General features: G+C 52.4%; 1 protein-coding gene across 1 annotated transcript in view; it reads left to right on the plus strand.

Annotated features, from left to right (window-relative positions):
- The window catches only part of GNA15 (G protein subunit alpha 15), a 30,609-nt gene that overhangs the window by 3,150 nt on the left and 5,357 nt on the right, over window positions 1-22,102 (plus strand). The window contains exons 2-6 of the mRNA XM_055248360.2: window positions 10,719-10,903; window positions 12,263-12,417; window positions 13,891-14,019; window positions 17,339-17,468; window positions 21,169-21,322. Of these exons, the coding sequence (XP_055104335.1) occupies window positions 10,719-10,903; window positions 12,263-12,417; window positions 13,891-14,019; window positions 17,339-17,468; window positions 21,169-21,322 (753 nt within the window). The remainder of the gene's footprint in view (window positions 1-10,718; window positions 10,904-12,262; window positions 12,418-13,890; window positions 14,020-17,338; window positions 17,469-21,168; window positions 21,323-22,102) is intronic.

A 22,102-nucleotide genomic window follows, 5' to 3' on the forward strand; every position in this document is an offset into this window, starting at 1 on the left:
CTCCCAAAGTGTTGGGATTACAGGCGTGAGCCACCGCGCCCAGCCTCTTTTTTTTTTTTTTTAGATTGAATCTTGCTCTGTCCCCCCGGTTGGAGTGCAGTGGTGAGATCTCAGCTCACTGCAACCTCCGCCTCCTGTGTTCAAGTGATTTTCCTGCCTCAGTCTCCTGAGTAGCTGGGACTACTGGTGTGCACTAACAAACCCGGCTAATTTTTGTATTTTTAGTAGAGATGGAGTTTCACTATGTTGGTCAGGCTGGTCTCGAAGTCCTGACCTCGTGATCTGCCCACCTCGGCCTCCCAAAGTGCTGGGATTACAGGCATGAGCCACCGTGCCCAGCCTTATTTTTATTTTTATTTTTGAGACAGAGTCTCGCTTTGTCACCCAGGCTGGAGAGCAGTGGTGCGATCTCAGCTCACTGCAATCTCTGTCTCTTGGGTTGAAGTGGTTTTCTGGCCTCAGCCTCCCCAGTAGCTGGGGTTACAGGCACCTGCCACCGGGCCCGGCTAATTTTTGTATTTTTAGTAGAGATGGGGTTTCACCATGTTGGCCAGGCTGGTCTCGAACCCCTGACCTCAGGTGATCCTACCACCTTGGCCTCCCAAAGTGTGGGGATTACAGGCGTGAGCCACTGCACACAGTCAGGGGCCCTTTCAACTCTAGCCTTGATCTCTCTTGCTGAACTAAATAAAAGAATATTTCAGCAGGGCATAGTGGCTCATTCCTGTAATCTTAGCACTTTGGGAGGCCTAGGTGGGAGGATCGCTTGAGCTTAGGAGTTTGAATCCAGCCTGGGCAACACAGCAAGACCCTGTCTCTAAAAAAAATAAATAAAAAAAATAATTAGCCAGTCATGGTGGTTGCGCACCTGTGGTTCCAACTACTTGGGAGGCTGAGGTGAGAGGATCACTTGAGCCTGGGAGGTTGAGGCTGCAGTGAGCTATGATCATGCCATTGCACTCCAGCCTGGGTGACAGAGCAAAGCTGACTCTGTCTCAAAAAAAAAAAAAAAAAAAAAAAAAAAAAAAAAGGCCAGGCGTGGTGGCTCACGCCTATAATCCCAGCACTTTGGGAGGCCGAGGTGGGCAGATCATGAGGTCAGGAGATTGAGACCAGCCTGGCTAACACGGTGAAACCCCGTCTCTACTAAAAATATAAAAAATCAGGGCCGGGCGTGGTGACTCACGCCTGCAATCACAGCACTTCGTGAGGCTGAGGTGAGTGGATCACGAGGTCAGGAGATCAAGACCGTCCTGGCTAATGCGGTGAAACCCCGTCTCTACTAAAAATACAAAAATTAGCCTGGCGTGGTGGTGTGCACCTGTAGTCCCAGCTACTTGGGAAGCTGAGGCAGGAGAATTGCTTGAACTCAGAGGCAGAGGTTGCAGTGAGCCAAGATCATGCCACTGCACTCCAGCCTAGGCAATAAGAGTGAAACTCCACCTCAAAAAAAAAAAAAATCTATCTATCTATCTATCTATCTATCTATCTATATTTGACATATTAATGTGTCATATTATGACATATCATATTGATATGTCCTATTATTTTAAATAAATAGGGCTACTTAGGCTATCTACTTCTTCTTCTGTGGGTTTTGATCATTTGTGTCTTTCAAATAATTTGTCCATTTTGCCTGTGTTATCAAATTTATTGGCATAACATTTATAACATTCCCTTGTTCTCCTGCTACTGTCTGTAGGATCTGCAGTGATGTCCCCTCTTTTGCTCTTGCTATTGATCATTTCTGCCTTTGCTCATCTTTTTCCTTGATCTATCAAGCTAGGGGTTTATCACTTTTAGTGCCCTTTCCTCGAACACCTCAATGTCATTTATCCCTGACCTTTGCCTGGCTGGCCCTTTCACTCCACGTAGGTCTCAACCCAAGTGTCGCCTCCTCAGAGAAGTCTTCCCTGACTACCCTAGCTATAAAGACAGTCCTATCTTCTCCTTCCCCTTACTCTGTTTGATTTTTCTTCCTGGCCCTCACTATTTGTTTACTTGTTTATTGTTTATCTATCCAGCTATACAGCAAGCAACAAAAGTGTAGGGACCATATCTGTCTTCTTCATCCCTGTGTCTCCAGCATCTAGCACAGGTGTACAATGAGCCTGCCATATAGTAGATGCTCAAGAAATGCTGAATGAATGAATGAATGAATGAATGAATCATTTTTGGGGGAAACTTCCCCCAGACACTGTATCATATCTTCCTGGAGCTGGGAAAGTCCCTTCCACATACTACTCTGGGCACTATTCAACCAGCCCCAAAGCAGGAAGCCCCTTTTACCGATGGAGGGCAGGGGACGTCATCCATGTCCCCAGGCACTGATGTAGCACTGTGGACTGTGGTTTAAACCACCTCATCCCTGGAGGCAGGTCTGAGGGCTACCTCCAGACCTCTGTCCATTCTTGGAAACAGGAATTGAATCCAAAAGCTGTGTTTTTTACCTGTAGGTGGCTGATCCTTTTGAGGAAGATGGCAAAAAGGACCAGGGTGGGGATGGGTCTGTCCCTGACATGAAGCAATCCTCATATTGGGGAAGGGGAAGAGTCAGCATGAAGCCGTGAGCCGGGTATGGTGGCACATGCCTGTAGTCCCAGTTACTCAGGAGGCTAAGGCAGGAGGATCGCTTGAGCCCAGGAGTTCAAGATCAGCCTGGACAACATAGAAAGACCCAGTCTCTAAACAAAAACAAAAACAAAAAAAGAAAAGAAAAGAAAGCGAACAACAACAACAACAACAAAATAAAGCTGTGAAAGGGACCAGTTATGTCCTTAGCACTTTAAAATTTTCATTTTTTATTTTTTTTTGAGACAGAGTCTTACTCTATCACCCCGGTTGGAGTGCAGTGGTGCGATCTTGGCTCACTGCAACCTTTGCCTCCTGGGTTCAAGCAATCCTCTTGCCTCAGCTTCCTGAGTAGCTGGGACTACAAGTGTGCACCATCCCCCCGGCTAATTTTTGTATTTTTAGTAGAGACAGGGTTTCACCATGTTATCCAGGCTGGTCTCGAACTCCTGACCTCAGGTGATCCACCTGCCTTGGCCTCCCCAAAGTGATGAGATTACAGATATGAGCCATTGTGCCCGGCCTGTTCTTAGCACTTTGAGGCAGGCGCTGCTAGTTTCCCCCAAAGGATAAACTCAGGCTCAGAGAGGCAGAGCGACTTGCCTAAGGTCACACAGCTGAGACTCACACGTAGAATTCTGTTTCCAAAGTCCATGCTCCTGACTGCCCTGTTCACCTGCCTTGGGGGCCAGAAACACCGCAGAACCCCAGTGCCACATGGGGAAAATGAGGCCCAAGGAGGCAGCAGGATTTAACGGGGGTCAGCAGCTAGTCTGAGCCAGAGCGGGACTGAGAGGCCGAGCCTCCTGCCCCTCCGGCTGCCCGGCCTGGCTCCCCACTTCCCCAGCAGCTGCGTTTCCTGTGAGGGCCTGGTGCTGGACTCTGTGCACATAGCTGGCTCCAGTTGCCTTGTGATGGCTGGGGCTTGGCACGGTTAACCCAGTTCCTTCCTGGCATCTGCCGGTTCCACTTCCTCCTCTCCTTCTCTGTGCCCAGGAGGAAGTAGGAACTTCCTGTCTGGGCCGCATGGCCTTTGGGGGTGTCCTAAAACAGATCACTCCCCCCATTTCTATCCAGGAGCTCGGGGCTGTCTGGGGGTCGGGGGGGCACTGGAGAGGTCCCAGAATCCTTTGCGGCTTCAGAACAGCAATGGACTGCAAAGAGGGGGTTCTGATGCAGCTCTTCAGTCTTCGGGTGATGACCCATCCCTGAGTCACCACATCTGTGTTGCGGGTGGCAAGGATTATCATTTATTTTCCATAACAAAGCAGAAGAGGAAAACACAAATCAGTGCATCACAAAATAAAGCCAACTGTTGCTTGCCGAGACTTCTGTTTGTTCTCGGCACTTTTGGGGCGAACTAAGATCTGAGAGTTGAAAGACAACTGGGGGACAGGAGCTCCAAAGGTCCAGTCCTGGCTGGGCGTGGTGGCTTAGGCCTGTCATCCCAGCACTTTGGGAGGCTGAGGAGGGGAGATCACTTGAGGCCAGGAGTTCAAGACCAGTCTGGCCAACATGGTGAAACCTCATCTCTACTAAAAATAAAAAAATTAGCCGGGCGTGTTGGTGCGTGCCTCTAATCCCAGCTGCTTGGGAGGCTGAAGCAGGAGAATCGCTTGAACCTGGGAGGTGGAGGTTGCGGTGTGCTGAGATCATGCCATTGCAGTCTAGTCTGGGGGACAGAGCCAGACTCTATATCAAAAAATAAAAATAAAAACAAAAAATAAAAAAAAGGAAGAAGAAGATCTGAGGGTTGGAAGGCAATTGGGGGACAGGAGCTCAAAAAGTCCAGTCATCAGTAGTTGGGCTCAATGCCGCACTGCAAGGAGCTGTCTAGCTTCCCAGAGTCCGTAAAAACATCACTTTAACTGACACATTAATGATGCCTACCCCAGCTTGACTGGCCGTGTCCCATTTTGTTGGTGAAGGACTCACACGACCCCAAGTTTACTCCCCTGGGGTTCCACTTGCTGTGTGACCCAAGGCAAGTCACTAAACCTCTCTGGTCCTCTGTGTCTCATCTGCAAATGGGAAAATCATAGAATCTATGAGGATTAACTGGGGATCCATAGAGTCTCTGGGCTCAGGGTTGGGAAGACGGTAAGATTTAAATCATGCTCGCTGTAATTTTTATTATGATTGTTATAAAATTATTCAGGCAGGGTAAAGGAACCTCCAGGTAAAATAATTTAGAAACCCATAGGCTCGAGGTGGCTCATGCCTGTAATACTAGCACTTTGGGAGGCCAAGGCGAGTGGATCCCTCGAGGCCAGAAGTTCGAGACCAGCCTGGCCAAAATGGCAAAACCCTGTCTGTACTAAAAATACAAAAATTAGCTGGACACGGTGGTGCACACCTGTAATGCCAGCTACTCTGGAGGGTGAGGTAGGAGAATCGCTTGAAACCCGTGAGGCGGAGGTTGCAGTGAGCCAATATCGAGCCACTGCACTCTAGGCTGGGTGACAGGGTGAGGCCCCGTCTCAAAAATAATAATAATAACAAAAAATAAAAGCCCGTAGGCTCTGGACTCAAACAGAACTGAGTTTGAATCCTAGTCTGCCACTCACCAGGACCATCGAAGGAATTGTGTGACCCACAGCAATTCCCTCGATGGCCCCGAGACTCAGTTTCCCCATATGAAAACGGGGCTAAGAGTTGTCTCCCTCTTGGCCGGGCGCGGTGGGTCACGCCTGTAATCCCAGCACTTTGGGAGGCCGAGGCGGGTGGATCACAAGGTCAGGAGATCAAGACCATCCTGGCTAACACGGTGAAACCCCGTCTCTACTAAAAACAAAAAAAATTAGCCGGGCGTGGTGGTGGGCGCCTCTAGTCCCAGCTACTCAGGAGGCTGAGGCAGGAGAATGGCGTGAACCTGGGAGGTGGAGCTTGCAGTGAGCTGAGATCGTGACACTGCACTCCAGCCTGGGCGATAGAGCAAGACTCGCTCTCAATCAAACAAAGAAACAAAAAAAGGAGTTGTCCCCCTCTCATCGTGAGGCTCAGGAGAGATGGTGGGACTACAGCTCTTAGCTCACCAGGGACACCCAGTCAGGGACCAGCAAGCTTACAATACCCTCTGCTACTAGCCCCGAATAGCCAAAGCTCCAAAAACTGGATGGTCCCCCATAGTGCCTCCATGAGAAACTCAAAGAAATGGGCGGGAGGATGTTTGTTTATTGCACTGACTCCATTCCTACATTCCGCTGCAGGAATATTAGTGAGTTGACACGTCCCCGTCCTAACATGCAATAAATTCTGGAATCTGAAGCTCTCACAGCTCTGCATCTGAGAATTTCAGATTGTGGACCTGGGGGATATTGTCGTTTGAGTAGTTTTTTATTTCTATTTTTTTTGAGACAGAGTCTGGCTCTGTCACCCAGGCTGGAGTGCAGTGGCGTGATCTCGGCTCACTGCAGCCTCCGCCTCCCAGGTTCAAGCAATTCTCCTGCCTCAGCCTCCTGTGTAGCTGGGATTACAGGTGCGTGCCACCATGCCCAGCTACTTTTTGTATTTTTAGTAGAGACAGGGTTTTGTATTTTTAGTAGAGACAGGGTTTCACCATGTTGGTCAGGCTGGTCTCGAACTCTTGACCTCGTGATCTGCCTGCCTCAGCCTCCCAAAGTGCTGGGATTACAGGTATGAGCCACCGTGCCCGGCCCTAGTTTTTAATCTTTTTTGGAACCTTTTTTTTTTTTTTTTGAGACGAGGTCTTGTTCTGTCACCCAGGCTGGAGTGCAGTGGTGTGATCATGGCTCACTGCAGCCTCAACCTCCTGGGCTCAAATGATCCTCCTGCCTCAGCTTCATGAGTAGCTGGAACTACTGGTATGCACCACTACGTCTGACTAAATATATACATATATTTATATGTATATATTTATATGTGTGTGTATGTGTATATATATATATATTTTTTTTTTTTTTTTGGTAGAGATGGGGTCTCACTATGTTGCCCAGGGTGGTCTTGAACTCCTTGGCCCAAGCCACCCTCCTCCCTTAGCCTCCCAAAGCACTGGATTTACAGGCATGAGCCACTACACCGTGCCCAAGCATATACACTGTTTTCTGAACCATTTTCTACTAAGTTGCAGACCTGGTACTTTTTTTTTTTTTAGATAGTCTCACTCTGTCACCCAGGCTGGAGTGCAGTGGTGTGATCTTGACTCACTGCAACCTCCACCTCCCGGTTTGAAGCAATTCTGCTGCCTCAGCCTCCCGAGTAGCTGGGATTACTGGTGCCCACCACCATGCCCAGCTAATTTTTCTATTTTTAGTGGTAATTTTTGTATTTCACCATGTTGGTCAGGCTGGTCTCGAACTGCTGACCTCAGGTGATCCACCCGCCTTGGCCTCCCAAAGTGCTGGGATTACAGGCATAAGCCACCGTGCCCGGCCCCTGATACCTTTTCATCCCTAAATACTCAGCGAGTTTGAGTTGCACTGAGAAGGAAAAACACTGCGGGACCTTGATCAAAAGCATGACACAGCGCCCTCCGCTAACACACAGCCCTGATTTGCAATTTGCCAGTTTTCCCAATTTCCGTGTGAACGTCTTTTACAGCAAGAGAAAAACCTTTTTCTTTCTTTATTCCTTTTTTTTTTTTTTGGACACGGAGCCACACTCTGTCACCCAGGCTGGAGTGTAGTGGCACGATCTCAGCTCACTGCAATCTCTGACTCAGGTTCAAGCAATTCTTCTGCCTCAGCGTCCCGAATAGCTGGGATTAGAGGCGCCCACCAGTACGCCCCGCTAATTTTTTTTTTTTTTTTTTTGAGACGGAGTCTCGTTCTGTCGCCCAGGCTGGAGTGCAGTGGCGCAATCTCGGCTCACTGCAAGCTCTGCCTCCCGGGTTCACGCCATTCTCCTGCCTCAGCCTCTGCGAGTAGCTGGGACTACAGGCGCCCGCCACCACGCCCGGCTAATTTTTTGTATTTTTTTTTTTTTAGTAGAGACGGGGTTTCACCGTGGTCTCGATCTCCTGACCTCCTCATCCGCCCACCTCGGCCTCCCAAAGTGCTGGGATTACAAGTGTGAGCCACCGCGCCCGTCCACTAATTTTTGTATATTTAGTAGAGACGGAGTTTCACCGTGTTGGCCCGGCTGGTCTCGAACTCCTGACCTCAAGTGATCTGCCCACCTTAGCCTCCCAAAGTGCTGAGATTATAGGCATGAGCCACCGTGCTCAGCCGAGAAAAGCCTGTTTCTTGACTTTGAGCCAAATAGACATGACCTCTGGAGAAACTGAGGACTGGAGAGGCCCCGCCCCGCCCCCATGGCTCTCCAGTGTGCAGGTGGCACCTGCTAGGTGGAGTGGGAGGTGTTGGAGACAGCCCTTTGGGGAGATGGGAGGTGACACCCCCGCCCCTTCTGCCTGCTCTGGCCTTCTCCTCTGCTCCCATTTCCTCTTTCTGGACCCCAACCAAGCCACTCCTTCCTTTTTGCTGCCGCTTGCTCGATCAAGTTCTGCCCGCACCGACCTGCACCCCCGCCCTCTGCGCCCCGACCCTGGAGGCAGAAGCAGTCCCATCCTCTCTCCCATCGCTGGGTGTGGTCCATGCTGGTGCCCCCAGGAGGCAGATGAGATGCTGGACAAGCCTCCAGCCCCCACCTCCCACCTGGTGGATCACATCCATTTTACAGATGAGAAAATTGAGACACAGAGAGGGGGAAGGGCAGCCTTGGGATGTCAGAGCTTAGCAGGGAGCTGAGATGGGGTCTTTTAACCTCTAGTCCCAGGCTCTTGAAGACTCCAGCATCAGTATCCCGGACCCAGGGCTGGTTTGGCAGGTGCGGGAACTGGGCTGTCCCAGAGGGTTCCAGGCTCAGAGGAGCCTGAAGTTTGAGCTTGCACCCAGCCCCAGAAATTCTGTGGCTGGCCCTGCAAGGACCCTGCCAGATTTTGTACCATCTGTCAGCAAGATCAGGTGGATTCTGTCTCCTCAATGTCTCTCACATATGTCCTCTCCTCTCCAGCTCCGTGACAGCCACCTTGGTCCAGCCCCACGGCTGCTCACCTGAACCAACGCAGTCCCCACCGCCCTGATCCGGGCTCCCCGCAACCACCCCCACGGCCTGTCCTCCCTGAAGCAGCCACCAGAGGGCGCCTGTGAGCACCTGGGTCAGGGCCCGTCCTTCCTCTGCCCACAGCCCTCCATGGCTCCCACCTCCCTCAGGGGTCAAAGCCCAAGACCGCTCTGCAACCCACAAGGCCCAGCACAAGCCACCCTCCCCTCCTCCCTCTCTCTCCCTCCTCACTCTGCTCCAGCCCCAAAGGCCTCCTAACTGTTCCTCCAATATGCCAGGTGCGGCCCTGCCCCAGGGCCTTTGCACAAGCTGTTCCCTTCGCCTGGTGTGCCCTCTAAAATTTTGACAGTGACCTTCCAGCCTTCACAAATCACTTCCACTGAGAGGCCTTCCTTGACTGCACGGCTATTGTAGTCACCTAATTACTCCTTTCCCTATTTATCCTATGTTATTTCTTTCATAAAAGTTTCTCTATCTGAAATTATTGTAGCAAATAATAATACATATTAGTATTGTTATGATAAATAATAAAAATAGGCCAGGCACGGTGGCTCATGCCTGTAATCTCAGCACTTTGGGAGGCCGAGGCAGACTGATCACTTGAGCCCAGGAATTTGAGACCAGCCTGGCTAACATGGTGAAACCCCAACTGTACCAAAAATACAAAAATTAACTAGGCGTGGTGGCACACGCCTGTAACCCCAGCTACTTGGGAGGCTGAGGGAGGAGAATCACTTGAACCTGGGAGCCAGAGGTTGCAGTGAGCCGAGATTGTGCCATTTCACTCCAGTCCGGGCAACAGAGACTCCGTCTAAAAAAAAAAAAAAGAAAAGAAAAAAGAAAAAGACCCATAAGAACCATAACCATAAAAAGTATTAAAAACACAAAAACTGGCCGGGCGCAGTGGCTCACGCTTGTAATTCCAGCACTTTGGGAGGCCGAGGCGGGTGGATCACAAGGTCAGGAGATCGAGACCACGGTGAAACCTCGTCTCTACTAAAAATACAAAAAAATCAGCCTGGTGTGGTGGCGGGCGCCTGTAGTCCCAGCTGCTCGGAGAGGCTGAGGCAGGAGAATGGCGTGAACCCGGGAGGCAGAGCTTGCAGTGAGCCGAGATCCGCGCCATTGCACTCCTGCCTGGGTGACAGAGCGAGACTCCGTCTCAAAAAAAAAAAAAAAAAAACTTTCTGGCCACACAAAAATAGCTGGATCTGGCCGTTGGGGAGCCGGAGTTTGCGACCCTTACCGTGAGCATTTTTTTTTTTTTTTTTGAGACAGAGTCTCGCTCTGTCGCCCAGGCTGGAGTGCAGTGGCGCGATCTCGGCTCACTGCAAGCTCTGCCTCCCGGGTTCACGCCATTCTCCTGCCTCAGCCTCTCCGAGCAGCTGGGACTACAGGCGCCCGCCACCACGCCCGGCTAATTTTTTGTATTTTTAGTAGAGACGGGGTTTCACCGTGGTCTCGATCTCCTGACCTCGTGATCCGCCCGCCTCGGCCTCCCAAAGTGCTGGGATTACAAGCGTGAGCCACCGCGCCCGGCAGTGAGCATTTTATAATCAATTCATTTGGCCCTCAGTTTGATGCAGCAGGCATGGTCTGTTGAGGTCCATGTTTTGTTTTTTTGTTTGTTTGTTTTGTTTTGTTGAGACAGAATCTCGCTCTGTCGCTCAGGCTGGAGTACAGTAGTGTGAGCTCACTGCAATCTCTGCCTCCCAGGTTGAAGCGATTTTTCTGCCTCAGCCTCCTGCGTAGCTGGGATTACAGGCGTGAGCCACCACACCCGGCTAATTTTGTATTTTTAATACAGACGGGGTTTCGCCGTGTTTACCAGGTTGGTCTCTAACTCCCGACCTCAGGTGATCCGCCTGCCTCAGCCTCCCAAAGTGCTGGGATTACAGGCATGAGCCACCGTGCCCAGCCTGAGGTCCATATTTTACAGATGGGGAAACCGAGGCACACAGCGGCAAAGCCGCTAGCCTAGGGTCACTGAGTGAGGCCCCGGCTGCACCGGGGTTTGAACCCAGGAGGCCTGGCGTGGAGTTGGGGGTGTCTGACATGGGGTTGGGGGTGTCGGGGGTGGGAGTCCCGTGGAGGGCTGAGCGGTTCTGCTGCTCCGTCCCCAGGTCCTGGCGAGAGCGGGAAGAGCACCTTCATCAAACAGATGCGGATCATTCATGGCGCCGGCTACTCGGAGGAGGAGCGCAAGGGCTTCCGGCCCCTGGTCTACCAGAACATCTTTGTGTCCATGCGGGCCATGATCGAGGCCATGGAGCGGCTGCAGATCCCGTTCAGCAGGCCCGAGAGCAAGGTGAGCCCCCAGGGCAGGCGGGAGCCCAGGGCAGGTTTCCCCAGACTCCAGAGCAGGGCCAAGTTCCCCAGACTTCAGGGCAGGGCAGGGCAGGGCAGGGTCCCCAGACCCTGGGGCAGGGCCATGTCCTCCAGACATATGTGCATACATACAAGTGTACACACAAGTATACATGCATAAATGCACACACGCACATGTATGCACACACGCACAGACACGCACACAAGGGCACACACACATACCTACGTGCTCACAGATACACATGCATGCCCACATGCACATGCCCACACACATACACAAATGAACGCACACACGTGCACATGTGCATACATACAAGTGCACACATAAGTATACACACATAAATGCACACACGTGCACACATGTGCACACACACAAATGCACCCAAGGATCCATGCAGATGCCCCCACACAGATGCACACAAATAAGTGCACACACAAATTTACACACCCAAACACGCCCATGCACGTGTACACACACAAACGCACAAGCATGCATGCAAATTCCCACATGCACACACATACACACATGTACACACAAACTCACAAGGATACACACGTGCCTGCATGCAATCCCCCATGCACATGCACGCACATGTGTGCACACATACAAATACACGCACAAGCACACCTATGCACGCACCCACAAATGCAGCCAAGGATACATGCGCGTGCCCCACACAAATATGCAAACAAATCACACACCCAGACACACCCATGCACATGTGTACATCTATACACACACACAGGAGCACACTTGTACATGAACAAACACAGAGAAATGCATACACAACACTCAGAGTCCATCACAAAGGTCTGAGCAACGCTAGTAGTGCCTGGAGGGAGCCAGGGCTGTTTGGGGAAAAGAAGGGGAAGCCCAGAGTCTGGCGGGCAGCTCAGGGTTCACGCGCCTCTGGGGGGGCCTCTGAGGGGCAGATTGCTTCAGTGCTCTGTGTCTTAGTCGCTTCATCTGTAGAATGGGGGGACTGTGAGTGCCGTGCTTCCTGGGAGCCAGCTAGTGTAAAGAGCGGGGCTGGGTGTCAAGGAGGCCCTTGACCCCTGTGGGTGCAATGCTCCCCCGAGCCTGGGCTTGCCCGAGCACATGTGCCCTCTGCAGCCCCTCATGTGGTGGCCTGTGCTTTTCCCTCTGGGCATCCATGCAAGAACAGACGGAGGACAAATTAGAAGTGTGTAGGGGGCTCGGGAGCTCTGGGGAACAAGAAGAGCAGTGGGAAGAGAGCGTGTTTCAGGGAGGGAGGGACGCGGGGGCTTGCAGAGATGCCTGGGGAGGGCAGCCCCACTCAGACAGGCTACCCTAACTGCCCCCATCCTCCCTCCCCAGCACCACGCTAGCCTGGTCATGAGCCAGGACCCCTATAAAGTGACCACGTTTGAGAAGCACTACGCTGTGGCCATGCAGTGGCTGTGGAGGGATGCCGGCATCCGAGCCTGCTATGAGCGCCGGCGGGAATTCCACCTGCTCGATTCAGCCGTATAGTGAGTCTGGGTTCTGGGGGGATGGGCGCGTGGGGAGGGGCTGAGGGCAGGGGCCAGGCTGGCTGGCTTCCTGCAGCAGGAGATATTGTGGGTGCAGATGGGCTGTGAGGGGGTCCTGCTGCAGGATGAGGTCCTTCCAGGGGGACCCTAATTCCCGGGGGACCCTGTTCTGGGGGTGACCCTTTTCCTGGGGGAACTCTCTTTGTGGAATGACCTTGTTCCTGGGTGGACCCTGTTCCTTGGGGGTGACTCTGTTTTGGGGGAGATCTTGTTCTTGGAATGACCCTATTCATAGGAGGACTCTGTTCTAGGACTGACCCTGTTCCTGAGGGAATCCAGTTCCTTAGGGAGTCCCTGTTCTAGGCGGGATCCTGTTCCTAGAGTGACCGTGTGCCTGGGGGCCCCTGTTCCTGCGAGGACCCTGTTTCAGGGGTGACCCTGTTACTGGAGGAACCATATTCCTAGAGTGACCCTGTTCTAGGGGGGAATCCTGTTTCTGGGGGGACCCTATTCCTGGAGAACCCTCTTCCTGGAGTGACCCTGTGCCTTGGGGTACCTGTTCCTGTGAGGACTCTGTTTCAGGGGTGACCCTGTTTCTGGGGTGACCCTGTTCCTGGGGGTGACTCTGTTCCCAGGGAGACCCTGTTTCCTGGGGGATCCTGTTCTCGGGTTGATCCTTTTCCTGGAGTGATCCTGTTCTTGGGGGTGATCCTGTTCCTGGGGGGACTGTATTCCTGGAGTGACCCTGTTCTTGGGGGGACCCTGTTCCTGGGGGGACCTTGTTCCTGGAGGAACCCTATTCCTGGAGAACCCTGTTCCTGGAGTGACCCTATTCCTGGGGGGAACCTGTTCCTAGAGTGACCCTGTTTTAGAAGGGACCCTGTTCTGGGGGTGACCCTATTCCTGAGGAGATTCTATTCTGGGGGACCATGTTCCTGGAATGACCCTGTTCTTGGGGGGACCCTGTTCCTGGGGGAAGCTTGTTCCTGGGGGGACCCTGTTCCTGGGGGGACCCTGTTCCTAGAGTGACCCTGTTTTAGGGGGGACTCTGTTCCAGGGGAGACCCTGTTCTGGGGGTGACCCTATTCCTAGTGGGATCCTGTACTAGGTGTGATGGTGGATGTCCAAGGTGGCTTGATGTCTGGGAAGACTGTTCCCAGGCTACCAGCATTCTTGGGGCAGCGCCATGCCTGGCATAGCGGCTCTCCCGGGGGACACCACTCCTCGATGAGGCCGTTCCTCATGTCACGCCATCCTTCCGGTCACCCTGCCCTGCATGTGAAGCTGCTTTTCCTCGGGGCTCTGTTGCCTCCGGTGGGGGATGCTCCTGGGCCATCTGCCAACTCCAGGGATCCCACCCCCGCCCAGGGAGCACTCCTCCCCCAGGAGGGTCCTTGCTGGGCCTTTCGTAGGGCCTGGGAAGCAAAGGGAGGCTGGCTGCAAGGCTGGGCCTCAGGACTCCTCGCTCTGCAGCTACCTGTCCCACCTGGAGCGCATCACTGAGGAGGGCTACGTCCCCACGGCTCAGGACGTGCTTCGCAGCCGCATGCCCACCACTGGCATCAACGAGTACTGCTTCTCCGTGCAGAAAACCAACCTGCGGTGAGCACTCCACCTAGGCCCAGCCTAGCGGGCAGGGAAGGCTTCCTGTAGGAAGGGCAAAGGAGCTGGGGCCCTGAGGGATGAGTAGGAGTTTCTTAGTCCCAGCCTTCAAGGAGCTGCCAAGCTAGGGGAAGCAAAGCTCCGTGTAGACACCTCCAGGCCCCCAGGTAGTCAGGATTGGGACCTGGAGGAGCCCAAGTTGAGGCATCAGAGATCCAGGAGGGAATATCTTCTTGGAGGAGGGGACATTAATGGGGTTTTGAAAGATGAATACGAGTTCAATAGTCCTAATCCTGAAGGGGCTGCTGGGGAGGAGGAAATAGAGACTATACAGGCAGGACCAGGCCTGGGGAGGCCTGGTCTGAGGAGCTCAGAGGTGATCCCTGTAGTCATCAACACTGGGGGACGGACTAGAGGGTGAGGCTGGAAGTCAGGAAACTCAGAAAAAGGAGGAGCCAGGACAGTGATCTTGGGGGTGGAAAGGAAGGGATGGGCAAGAGTTGTTTCTGATGTGGAATGGGCAGGCCTGGATGAGTGTGGGAATTAGAACAGGAAGTCAAAAATGATACCTGAGTTTTTTGTCAAGGTGATGGGGGTAGACAGTGGAGCCAGTGGTCTGGGGGATGAAAAGGTGGTGATGGAGTCCTTTGGGACAGGTTGAGTCTGAGGGGCCTAGGGGGATTGGGGAGGTGGTTGGACACCACCTTAGCTGGCAGACAGAGGTGGGAATGGCCAGTGCAGCACCCTAACCCTAACCCAGCAGAGCAATGGCCAATGTCAAAGGTCAGGAAAGGAAAGGTCAAGAATACAGTGAGAAGAACGACTCTGGGATTGGCAGTTAGAGGGTCACTGGTGACCTTAGCAAGATCTGTTTCCTTGGGCTGATGGCAGGGAGCTTAGCAGGGGTGCAAAGTGATGCCCAGAGACAGGAATTGTGTTTGATCTACCCCGATTTGGCCTTCTTTTCCCTAAATCCCCCAAACCTATTGTTTTGGCCTCTACAATAGTCCTTACTAGGAAGGTTCATAATTTATCTGTTTTCTGTGGGTCTCCTCTACAAGATGGAGAGCCTCACAAGGTTAGGGGCTGAGTTTGATTCTTCTACTTCTTTAGTGAATAGCTAAAGGTCAGAGTAGAAGTTGGTAAATGTGGGTGGATGGTTGGAAAGATGGAATGGGGGCAACCCGCTCGGGTCCCCTTCCACGCTGTGGAAGCTTTGTTCTTTCACTCTTCACAATAAATCTTGCTGCTGCTCACTCTTTGGGTCTGCACCACCTTTAAGAGCTGTAACACTCACTGCAAAGGTCTGCGGCTTCATTCTTGAAGTCAGCAAGACCAAGAACCCACCAGAAGAAACCAACTCAGGACACAATAATAGTGTTAGTACCCAAGGATGACTTCTATGGGAGAGATACTTGGTCTGGTAATCTTTAAAAAAAAAAAAAAAAGGAAAGATGGAAGGGAATGAATGGGTGGATGAATGGGTAGATAGATAGATGAATAGATGGATGGATAAGTTGAGGGATAGATGAGTGGATGGATGGAGTGGGAGGATGGATGAGTGGATGAATCAATGGGTAGATGGATGAGTGGGTGGATGGATGAATGGATGGATAGATGGATGGATTGAAAGAGGGATGAATGGATGGATGGATGGATGGGTAGATGGATGGATGGGTGATACATGAATGGATGAGTGGGTGGATGAGTGGATAGATGGATGGATGGGTGGGATGGATGGACGGATGGATGGATGGGTGAATGAGTGGATGGATGAATGAAGGAGTAGATGGGTGGATGGGTGATGGGTGAATGGATGGGTGGGTGGATTGGTGAGTGAAGGATGGATGGATGAGTGGATAGATGGATGGGTGTGTGGGATGGATGAATGGATGGATGAATGGGTGGGTGAATGCATGGATGGATGGGTGGATGAGTGGATGGATGGATGAATGAATGGGTAGATGGGTAGCGGGTGATGGATGAATGGATGAATGAGTGGATGGGTGAGTGAAGGATGGATGGATGAGTGGATGGGTGGGAGGGTGGGTGGATGGGTAGATGGGGGGACGAGTGAGTGGATAGATGGGTAGACGGATGGATGGGTAAATGGGTAATGGGTGGACAGATGGGTGGATGGATGGATGGATGAGTAAATGGAGAGATGGATGGGTGGGTGGGTGGATTGAGTAAATGGGTGGACAGGTGGGTGGATGATGGATGGATGGATAGATGGGTAGATGGATAGATGGATGGATGAGTGAATAGATGGATGGATGGGTGGGTGGGTGGATAAAAGTTTAGGAGTGAAGGTAGAGGCTGGGAAATCATGGGGAAGTCTGGGCCAAGGAGGTGATTTTTAGGTGTGGCCCAGGAGTGAGACGAATGAATGGAGTGAGGGCTCAGAGGACACGGAGACCCGAGATGAGAGGTGATGCCCACAGTTCCCAACTGGCCAGTTGCCGACCCCACCCCCATCTCAGTCTCCGGAGCCCCCTCTCAACGGCTGCTCACCCCGTCTGGCTCTGGATGTGGGGTTTGAGGGACTCTAAGGACGCATGGGAGGAGTGGGTCTCAGGGATCAGGAGACACATCCAGCGGCTGCAGCGTAACTGCTTCATCATCAGTCCCGGTTTCCCCTCCTGTGCAATGGGGCAAGTCCCTTCTTGCTTGAGGCCCTGGCCCGGGCCCGTCCAAAACCTCTGCTCTGGCACTTCCTGAGTAACGGTTGCATCCCCAGGGAAGTGACGCACAGATGGTTATCAGCGACCCACATTTCTCAGAAGAGAGAGAACAGGAAGGTAGAGGCAGGGTTCAGGCTTTTGTTGCGGTGCGTGGGGCTGAGCCACAGATGGAGGGGAAGACGTGTGCTCTGGGAACAGCCCTCATTCCCATCTGTGTGGCCGCTGGACACGCCCATGGCCACCAAGATCACAGGAGCCCCATAGCACAGACAGGAAAACTGAGTTTTGGAGATGTTTGGCAATTTCCCCCGCCAGGTCGCCCAGCCAGCACCAGGGCACATCTCAGATCTGTCCTACCTGCTACCCTCTAATGTGGGGGTAGAAAGCAGGCAGCCCAGCACAGTAGAAGCTTGGAAAAGTCCCCTCTCCTCCCTGGATCTCAGCCTCCTCGTCTGTAAAATGGACGTAAGACTCATCCCTGCCTCGCGGGAATGACATGGCAGATCCACGAGAGGCCAGCACCTATTCTTGCTGTTGCTATTATGGATCTTGGCATATCCCAGACGTGATGGGGGTTGGGGGTGTCACGGAGCAGGGTCCTGAGCTCTGAAAGGGGGCACCCCGGTTCCCTGTAGGATCGTGGACGTCGGGGGCCAGAAGTCGGAGCGTAAGAAATGGATCCATTGTTTCGAGAACGTGATCGCCCTCATCTACCTGGCCTCGCTGAGTGAATACGACCAGTGCCTGGAGGAGAACAACCAGGAGGTGTGCCACCGCCTCCCTCACCCTGCCCACTTGTTGGCCCAGGGACCCTCACCTGAGCAGGAAGCTCTGGTGCAGAAAGGGAGGCATCCCTGCTCTTGAACGGGCCTGTGTGTGCCCAGCATGGCTATGAACTTGACCCTTCAGCCTTTTGTGGTCAGATTGCAGCAACCCAAGGCACAGACCTACAGCATTTGTTTGGTCAGGACCCCAGACACACACACACACACGCACTACAATGCACACACGCACATGCACACATGCGCAATACATGCACATAAACACACACAGACACGTGCATAATACATGCACATATACACGTGCACACACGGGACACATGCACATGAACACACATGCAATGCACATGCACAATATATGCACATGAACACGCATGCATCACACACGCACACTTGCACAATACATGCATCACACACTCACGTGCACAATACATGCATATGTACACACGTGCACACACACGAACACACATCACACATGCACTACACATGCACACACGCACGCACGTGCACACACACATACACACACGCATACACACATGCACACACAGGCACACATGCACACACACACGCACACACACGCACACATGCACACATGCGCACATATGCAGACACGCACATATACGCACACACATGCACACACACACATGTGTGCTCACACATACACTTGCATGCACCTGCTCATACACGTGCATATGCACTACACATATACACACGCACACACATGCACACACACGCACATGAACACACACGTGTGCACACACATGCACTTGCACACACACGTGCTCACGCATACGTGGAAATTCCCATCCACACGCTGGCTGCACCATGCAACACCAGGGCTTCTGTCACACCCTTCACAAACACATCCTTGAGTGAGTCACACATGGACGCACAGCCACACAAGCACCGCCTGCACCGAGGAACACTCAAGCCCCGAGAGGGACACGGCCGTCTGCGCACAGGGAAGCACAGCTGGCCCAGGAGAGCAGGTCTCCCCGCAGGGGTGATGTTCTGCTTCTGTTCAGAAAGGCCCGAGGCCGCTTCTTCTCTTAGGAATGTGAACTTTTCTCCTGCTTAATCCCTGAGCCCAAAGGTCAGGTGCATTATTACCTGCAAGGCGTGACTGTAAGGGTTGAGGTTTCACCCAGTTTGGGTCAGATGATATAATTTTGACTTTCAGGCTGAATGAGACAGAATGAATTTTAGGTCATCCTGATACTGCTTGTCCTCTGGTCTAGCCACATGAAATGGACTTGCTTCCTAGCGCTTTCGTAAGAAAGCTGCACAGACACGGCAGCTTAAACAACAGGTACTTATTCTCTACAGTTCCGGAGGCCAGAAGTCAGAGAGGAAAGCGTGGGCAAGGCTGGATCCTTCTGAGGAGGGAGAATCTGTCCCAAACCTCTCCCAGGTCCTATTGGTGGCCGGCAATCCTTGGCGATCCTTGCTTGTAGGGGTGTCACCCTGATCTCTGCCTCCACCTCACACACAGCGTCCTCCCTGTGTGCCCGTCTGTGTGTAAACTTCCTCCTTTTTGTCTGGAGACAGAGTCTTGCTCTGTCACCCAGGCTGGAGTGCAGTGGTGTGATCATAGCTCTCTGCAGCCTCGAACTCCTGGACTCCAGCAATCCTCTCATCTCAGCCTCCTGAGTAACTGGGGCTACAGGTGCATGCCACCATGCCTGGCTAATTTTAAAAACTTTTTGTAGAGATGGGGTCTCACTATGTTGCTCAGGCTGGTCTCGAACTCCAGGGCTCAAGCAATCCTCCTGCCTTGGCCTTCCACAGTGTTGGGATGACAGGCACAAGCCACTGAGCATGGTCAATCTTTTTTTTTTTTTTTTTTTGAGGTGGAGTTTTGCTCTGTCGCCCAGGCTGGAGTGCAATGGCACAATCTTGGCTCACTGCAACCTCCGCCTCCTGGGTTCATGTGATTTTCCTGCCTCAGCCTCCCAAGTAGCTGGAACTACAGGAGGGCGCTACCACGCCAGGCTAATTTTTGTATTTTTCGTAGAGGCAGGGTTTCACCATGTTGGTCAGGCTGGTCTCGAACTCCTGACCTCAAATGATCCACCCGCCTCAGTCTCCCAGAGTTCTGGGATCACAGGTGAGAGCCACTGCGCCTGCCTAATATCCTCTTTTTTTTTTTTTTTTTTCTGAGACGGAGTCTTGCTCTGTTGCCCAGGCTGGAGTGCAGTGGCCCGATCTTGGCTCACTGCAAGCTCCACCTCCCGGGTTCACACCATTCTCCTACCTCAGCCTCCCGAGTAGGTGGGATTACAGGCACCCGCTACCATGCTCGGCTAATTTTTTTTTTTTGTATTTTTAGAAGAGATGGTGTTTCACCATGTTAGCCAGGATGGTCTCAATCTCCTGACCTCGTGATCCACCCGCCTTGGCCTCCCAAAGTGCTGGGATTACAGGCGTGAGCCACCGCGTCCGGCCAATATCCTCTTTTAATAAGTACACCAGTTATCTAGCATTAGGGCCCACCCAACTCCAGTACAACCTCATCTGGGTTAATTCCACGTGTGATGGCCCTGTTTCCAAAGAAGGTCACAAGCTGAGGTTCTAGGGGGTTAGGACTTGAACGTATGAATTTTGGGGAAACATGATGTACCCCATAACACAAGGCATTTGAGACCTTATTGTACTTTTTTTTTTTTTGAGACGGAGTCTTGCTCTTGTCGCCCAGGCTAGAGTGCAGTGACGCGATCTTGGCTTACTGCAACCTCCACCTCCCGAGTTCAAGCGATTTTCCTGCCTCAGCCTCCCGAGTAGCTGGGATTACAGGCGTCCACCATCATGCTTGGCTAATTTTTTGTAGAAATGGAGTTTCACCATGTTAGCCAGGCTGGTCTCGAACTCCTGGCCTCAGGTGATCTGCCCACCTTGGCCTCCCAAAGTGCTAGGATTATAGCCGTGGGCTGCCACGCCGGGCCAGGTCTCCTTCTTCTTCTTATTCTCTTTTTTTGAGACAGAGTCTTGCTCTTGACGCCCAGGCTAGAGTGCAGTGGCGCTATCTCGGCTCACTGCAACCTCCACCTCCCAGATTCAAGCAATTCTCCTGCCTCAGCCTCCTAAGTAGCTGGGATTACAGGCGTGCGCCACCTGCCCAGCTAATTTTTGTATTTTTAGTAGAGACGGAGTTTCACTGTGTTGGCCAGGATGGTCTCGAACTCCTGACCTCAGGTGATCCGCCCGCCTCGGCCTCCCAAAGTGCTGGGATTACAGGCATGAGCCACTGCGCCTGGCCAGGTCTCCCTCTTCTTAAAAGGACAGCAGTCATGGACTTAGGGGCCCACCTTATTCTAGTATTGCCTCACCTTAACGACCTCTTCAAAGACCCTATCTCCAGGCCAGGTGCGGTGGTTCATGCCTGTAACCCCAGCACGCTGGGAGGCCAGGAGTTCAAGACTCTGTCTCCAGATAAGGTCACACTCTGAAGCTCTGGGGGTACGTGAGTTTTGGAAGGACACACTTCCAACCAGCCCAGGCACAAAACCATGTCAGGCATGCCCAGGCAGCTGTCCACACGGAAACACGGGCACACCCGCCTCAGCCCCAGCCAGGCAGGTAGGGGTGAGCCCGCGCCCCTGGAGCCAACAGCCCCGTCTCCGCTGTGGGAGGGTTTCCTGTCCGAGCTGGCTGGTGGAAGCACTAACCTGCTTCTGCCCCCAACACAGAACCGCATGAAGGAGAGCCTTGCCTTGTTTGGGACGATCCTGGAACTACCCTGGTTCAAGAGCACATCCATCATCCTCTTTCTCAACAAAACCGACATCCTGGAGGAGAAAATCCCCACCTCCCACCTGGCTACCTATTTCCCCAGTTTCCAGGGTAAGTAGTTCTAGAACTTTCTATACCCTTCAACTCCCAAAAGCAGCTCCGAAGAGAGATGCTAATCCAGGCTCTACTTCAGCCTGGAGTCACTGGAAGTTTCACATAGGATTAGATCCGCATTCTAGACTCAGCTCCATCCACCACCCAACCTCGTTGAATCTGTTTTCCCTTCTGTGGAATGGAGTAAAACAGCAGAGGCCCTTGGAACTGAGTAAAGTGAGGAATTCTAAAAAGACGTAGCATATCATGTACACCTTAAACATTTTATTTATTTATTTATTTTTGAGACGGAGTCTCGCTCTGTCACCAGGCTGGAGTGCAGTGGTGTGATCTCGGCTCACTGCAACCTTTCCCTCCATAGTTCAAGTGATTCTCCTGCCTCAGCCTCCCGAGTAGCTAGAGCTACAGGTGCGCGCCACCACGCCCAGCTAATTTTTGTGTTTTTAGCACGAAAAGATGGGGTTTCACCATGTTGACCAGGATAGTCTCTATCTCTTGACCTTGTGATCCACCTGCCTCCACCTCCCAAAGTGCTAGGACTGTAGGCAGGAGCCACCACGCCTGGCCAAACATTTTATTTTATGCTTGTTGGCCAACATTTGGGGTTTCAGCCAAGATCCTTCGAGCATGGGTTTGCTGTGTAGAGGTCACTGTTGTAAAGCACATCTGGAAAGATTGTCTACTATTTCAGAATCTGACTAGGTTTTTTTTTTGTTTTTTTTTTTTTTTGAGATGGAGTCTCGCTCTGTCGCCCAGGCTGGAGTGCAGTGGCGCAAT

The sequence above is a fragment of the Symphalangus syndactylus genome, chromosome 17 (genome assembly GCF_028878055.3).
Source record: "Symphalangus syndactylus isolate Jambi chromosome 17, NHGRI_mSymSyn1-v2.1_pri, whole genome shotgun sequence".
Taxonomy (NCBI): Eukaryota; Metazoa; Chordata; class Mammalia; order Primates; family Hylobatidae; genus Symphalangus; species Symphalangus syndactylus.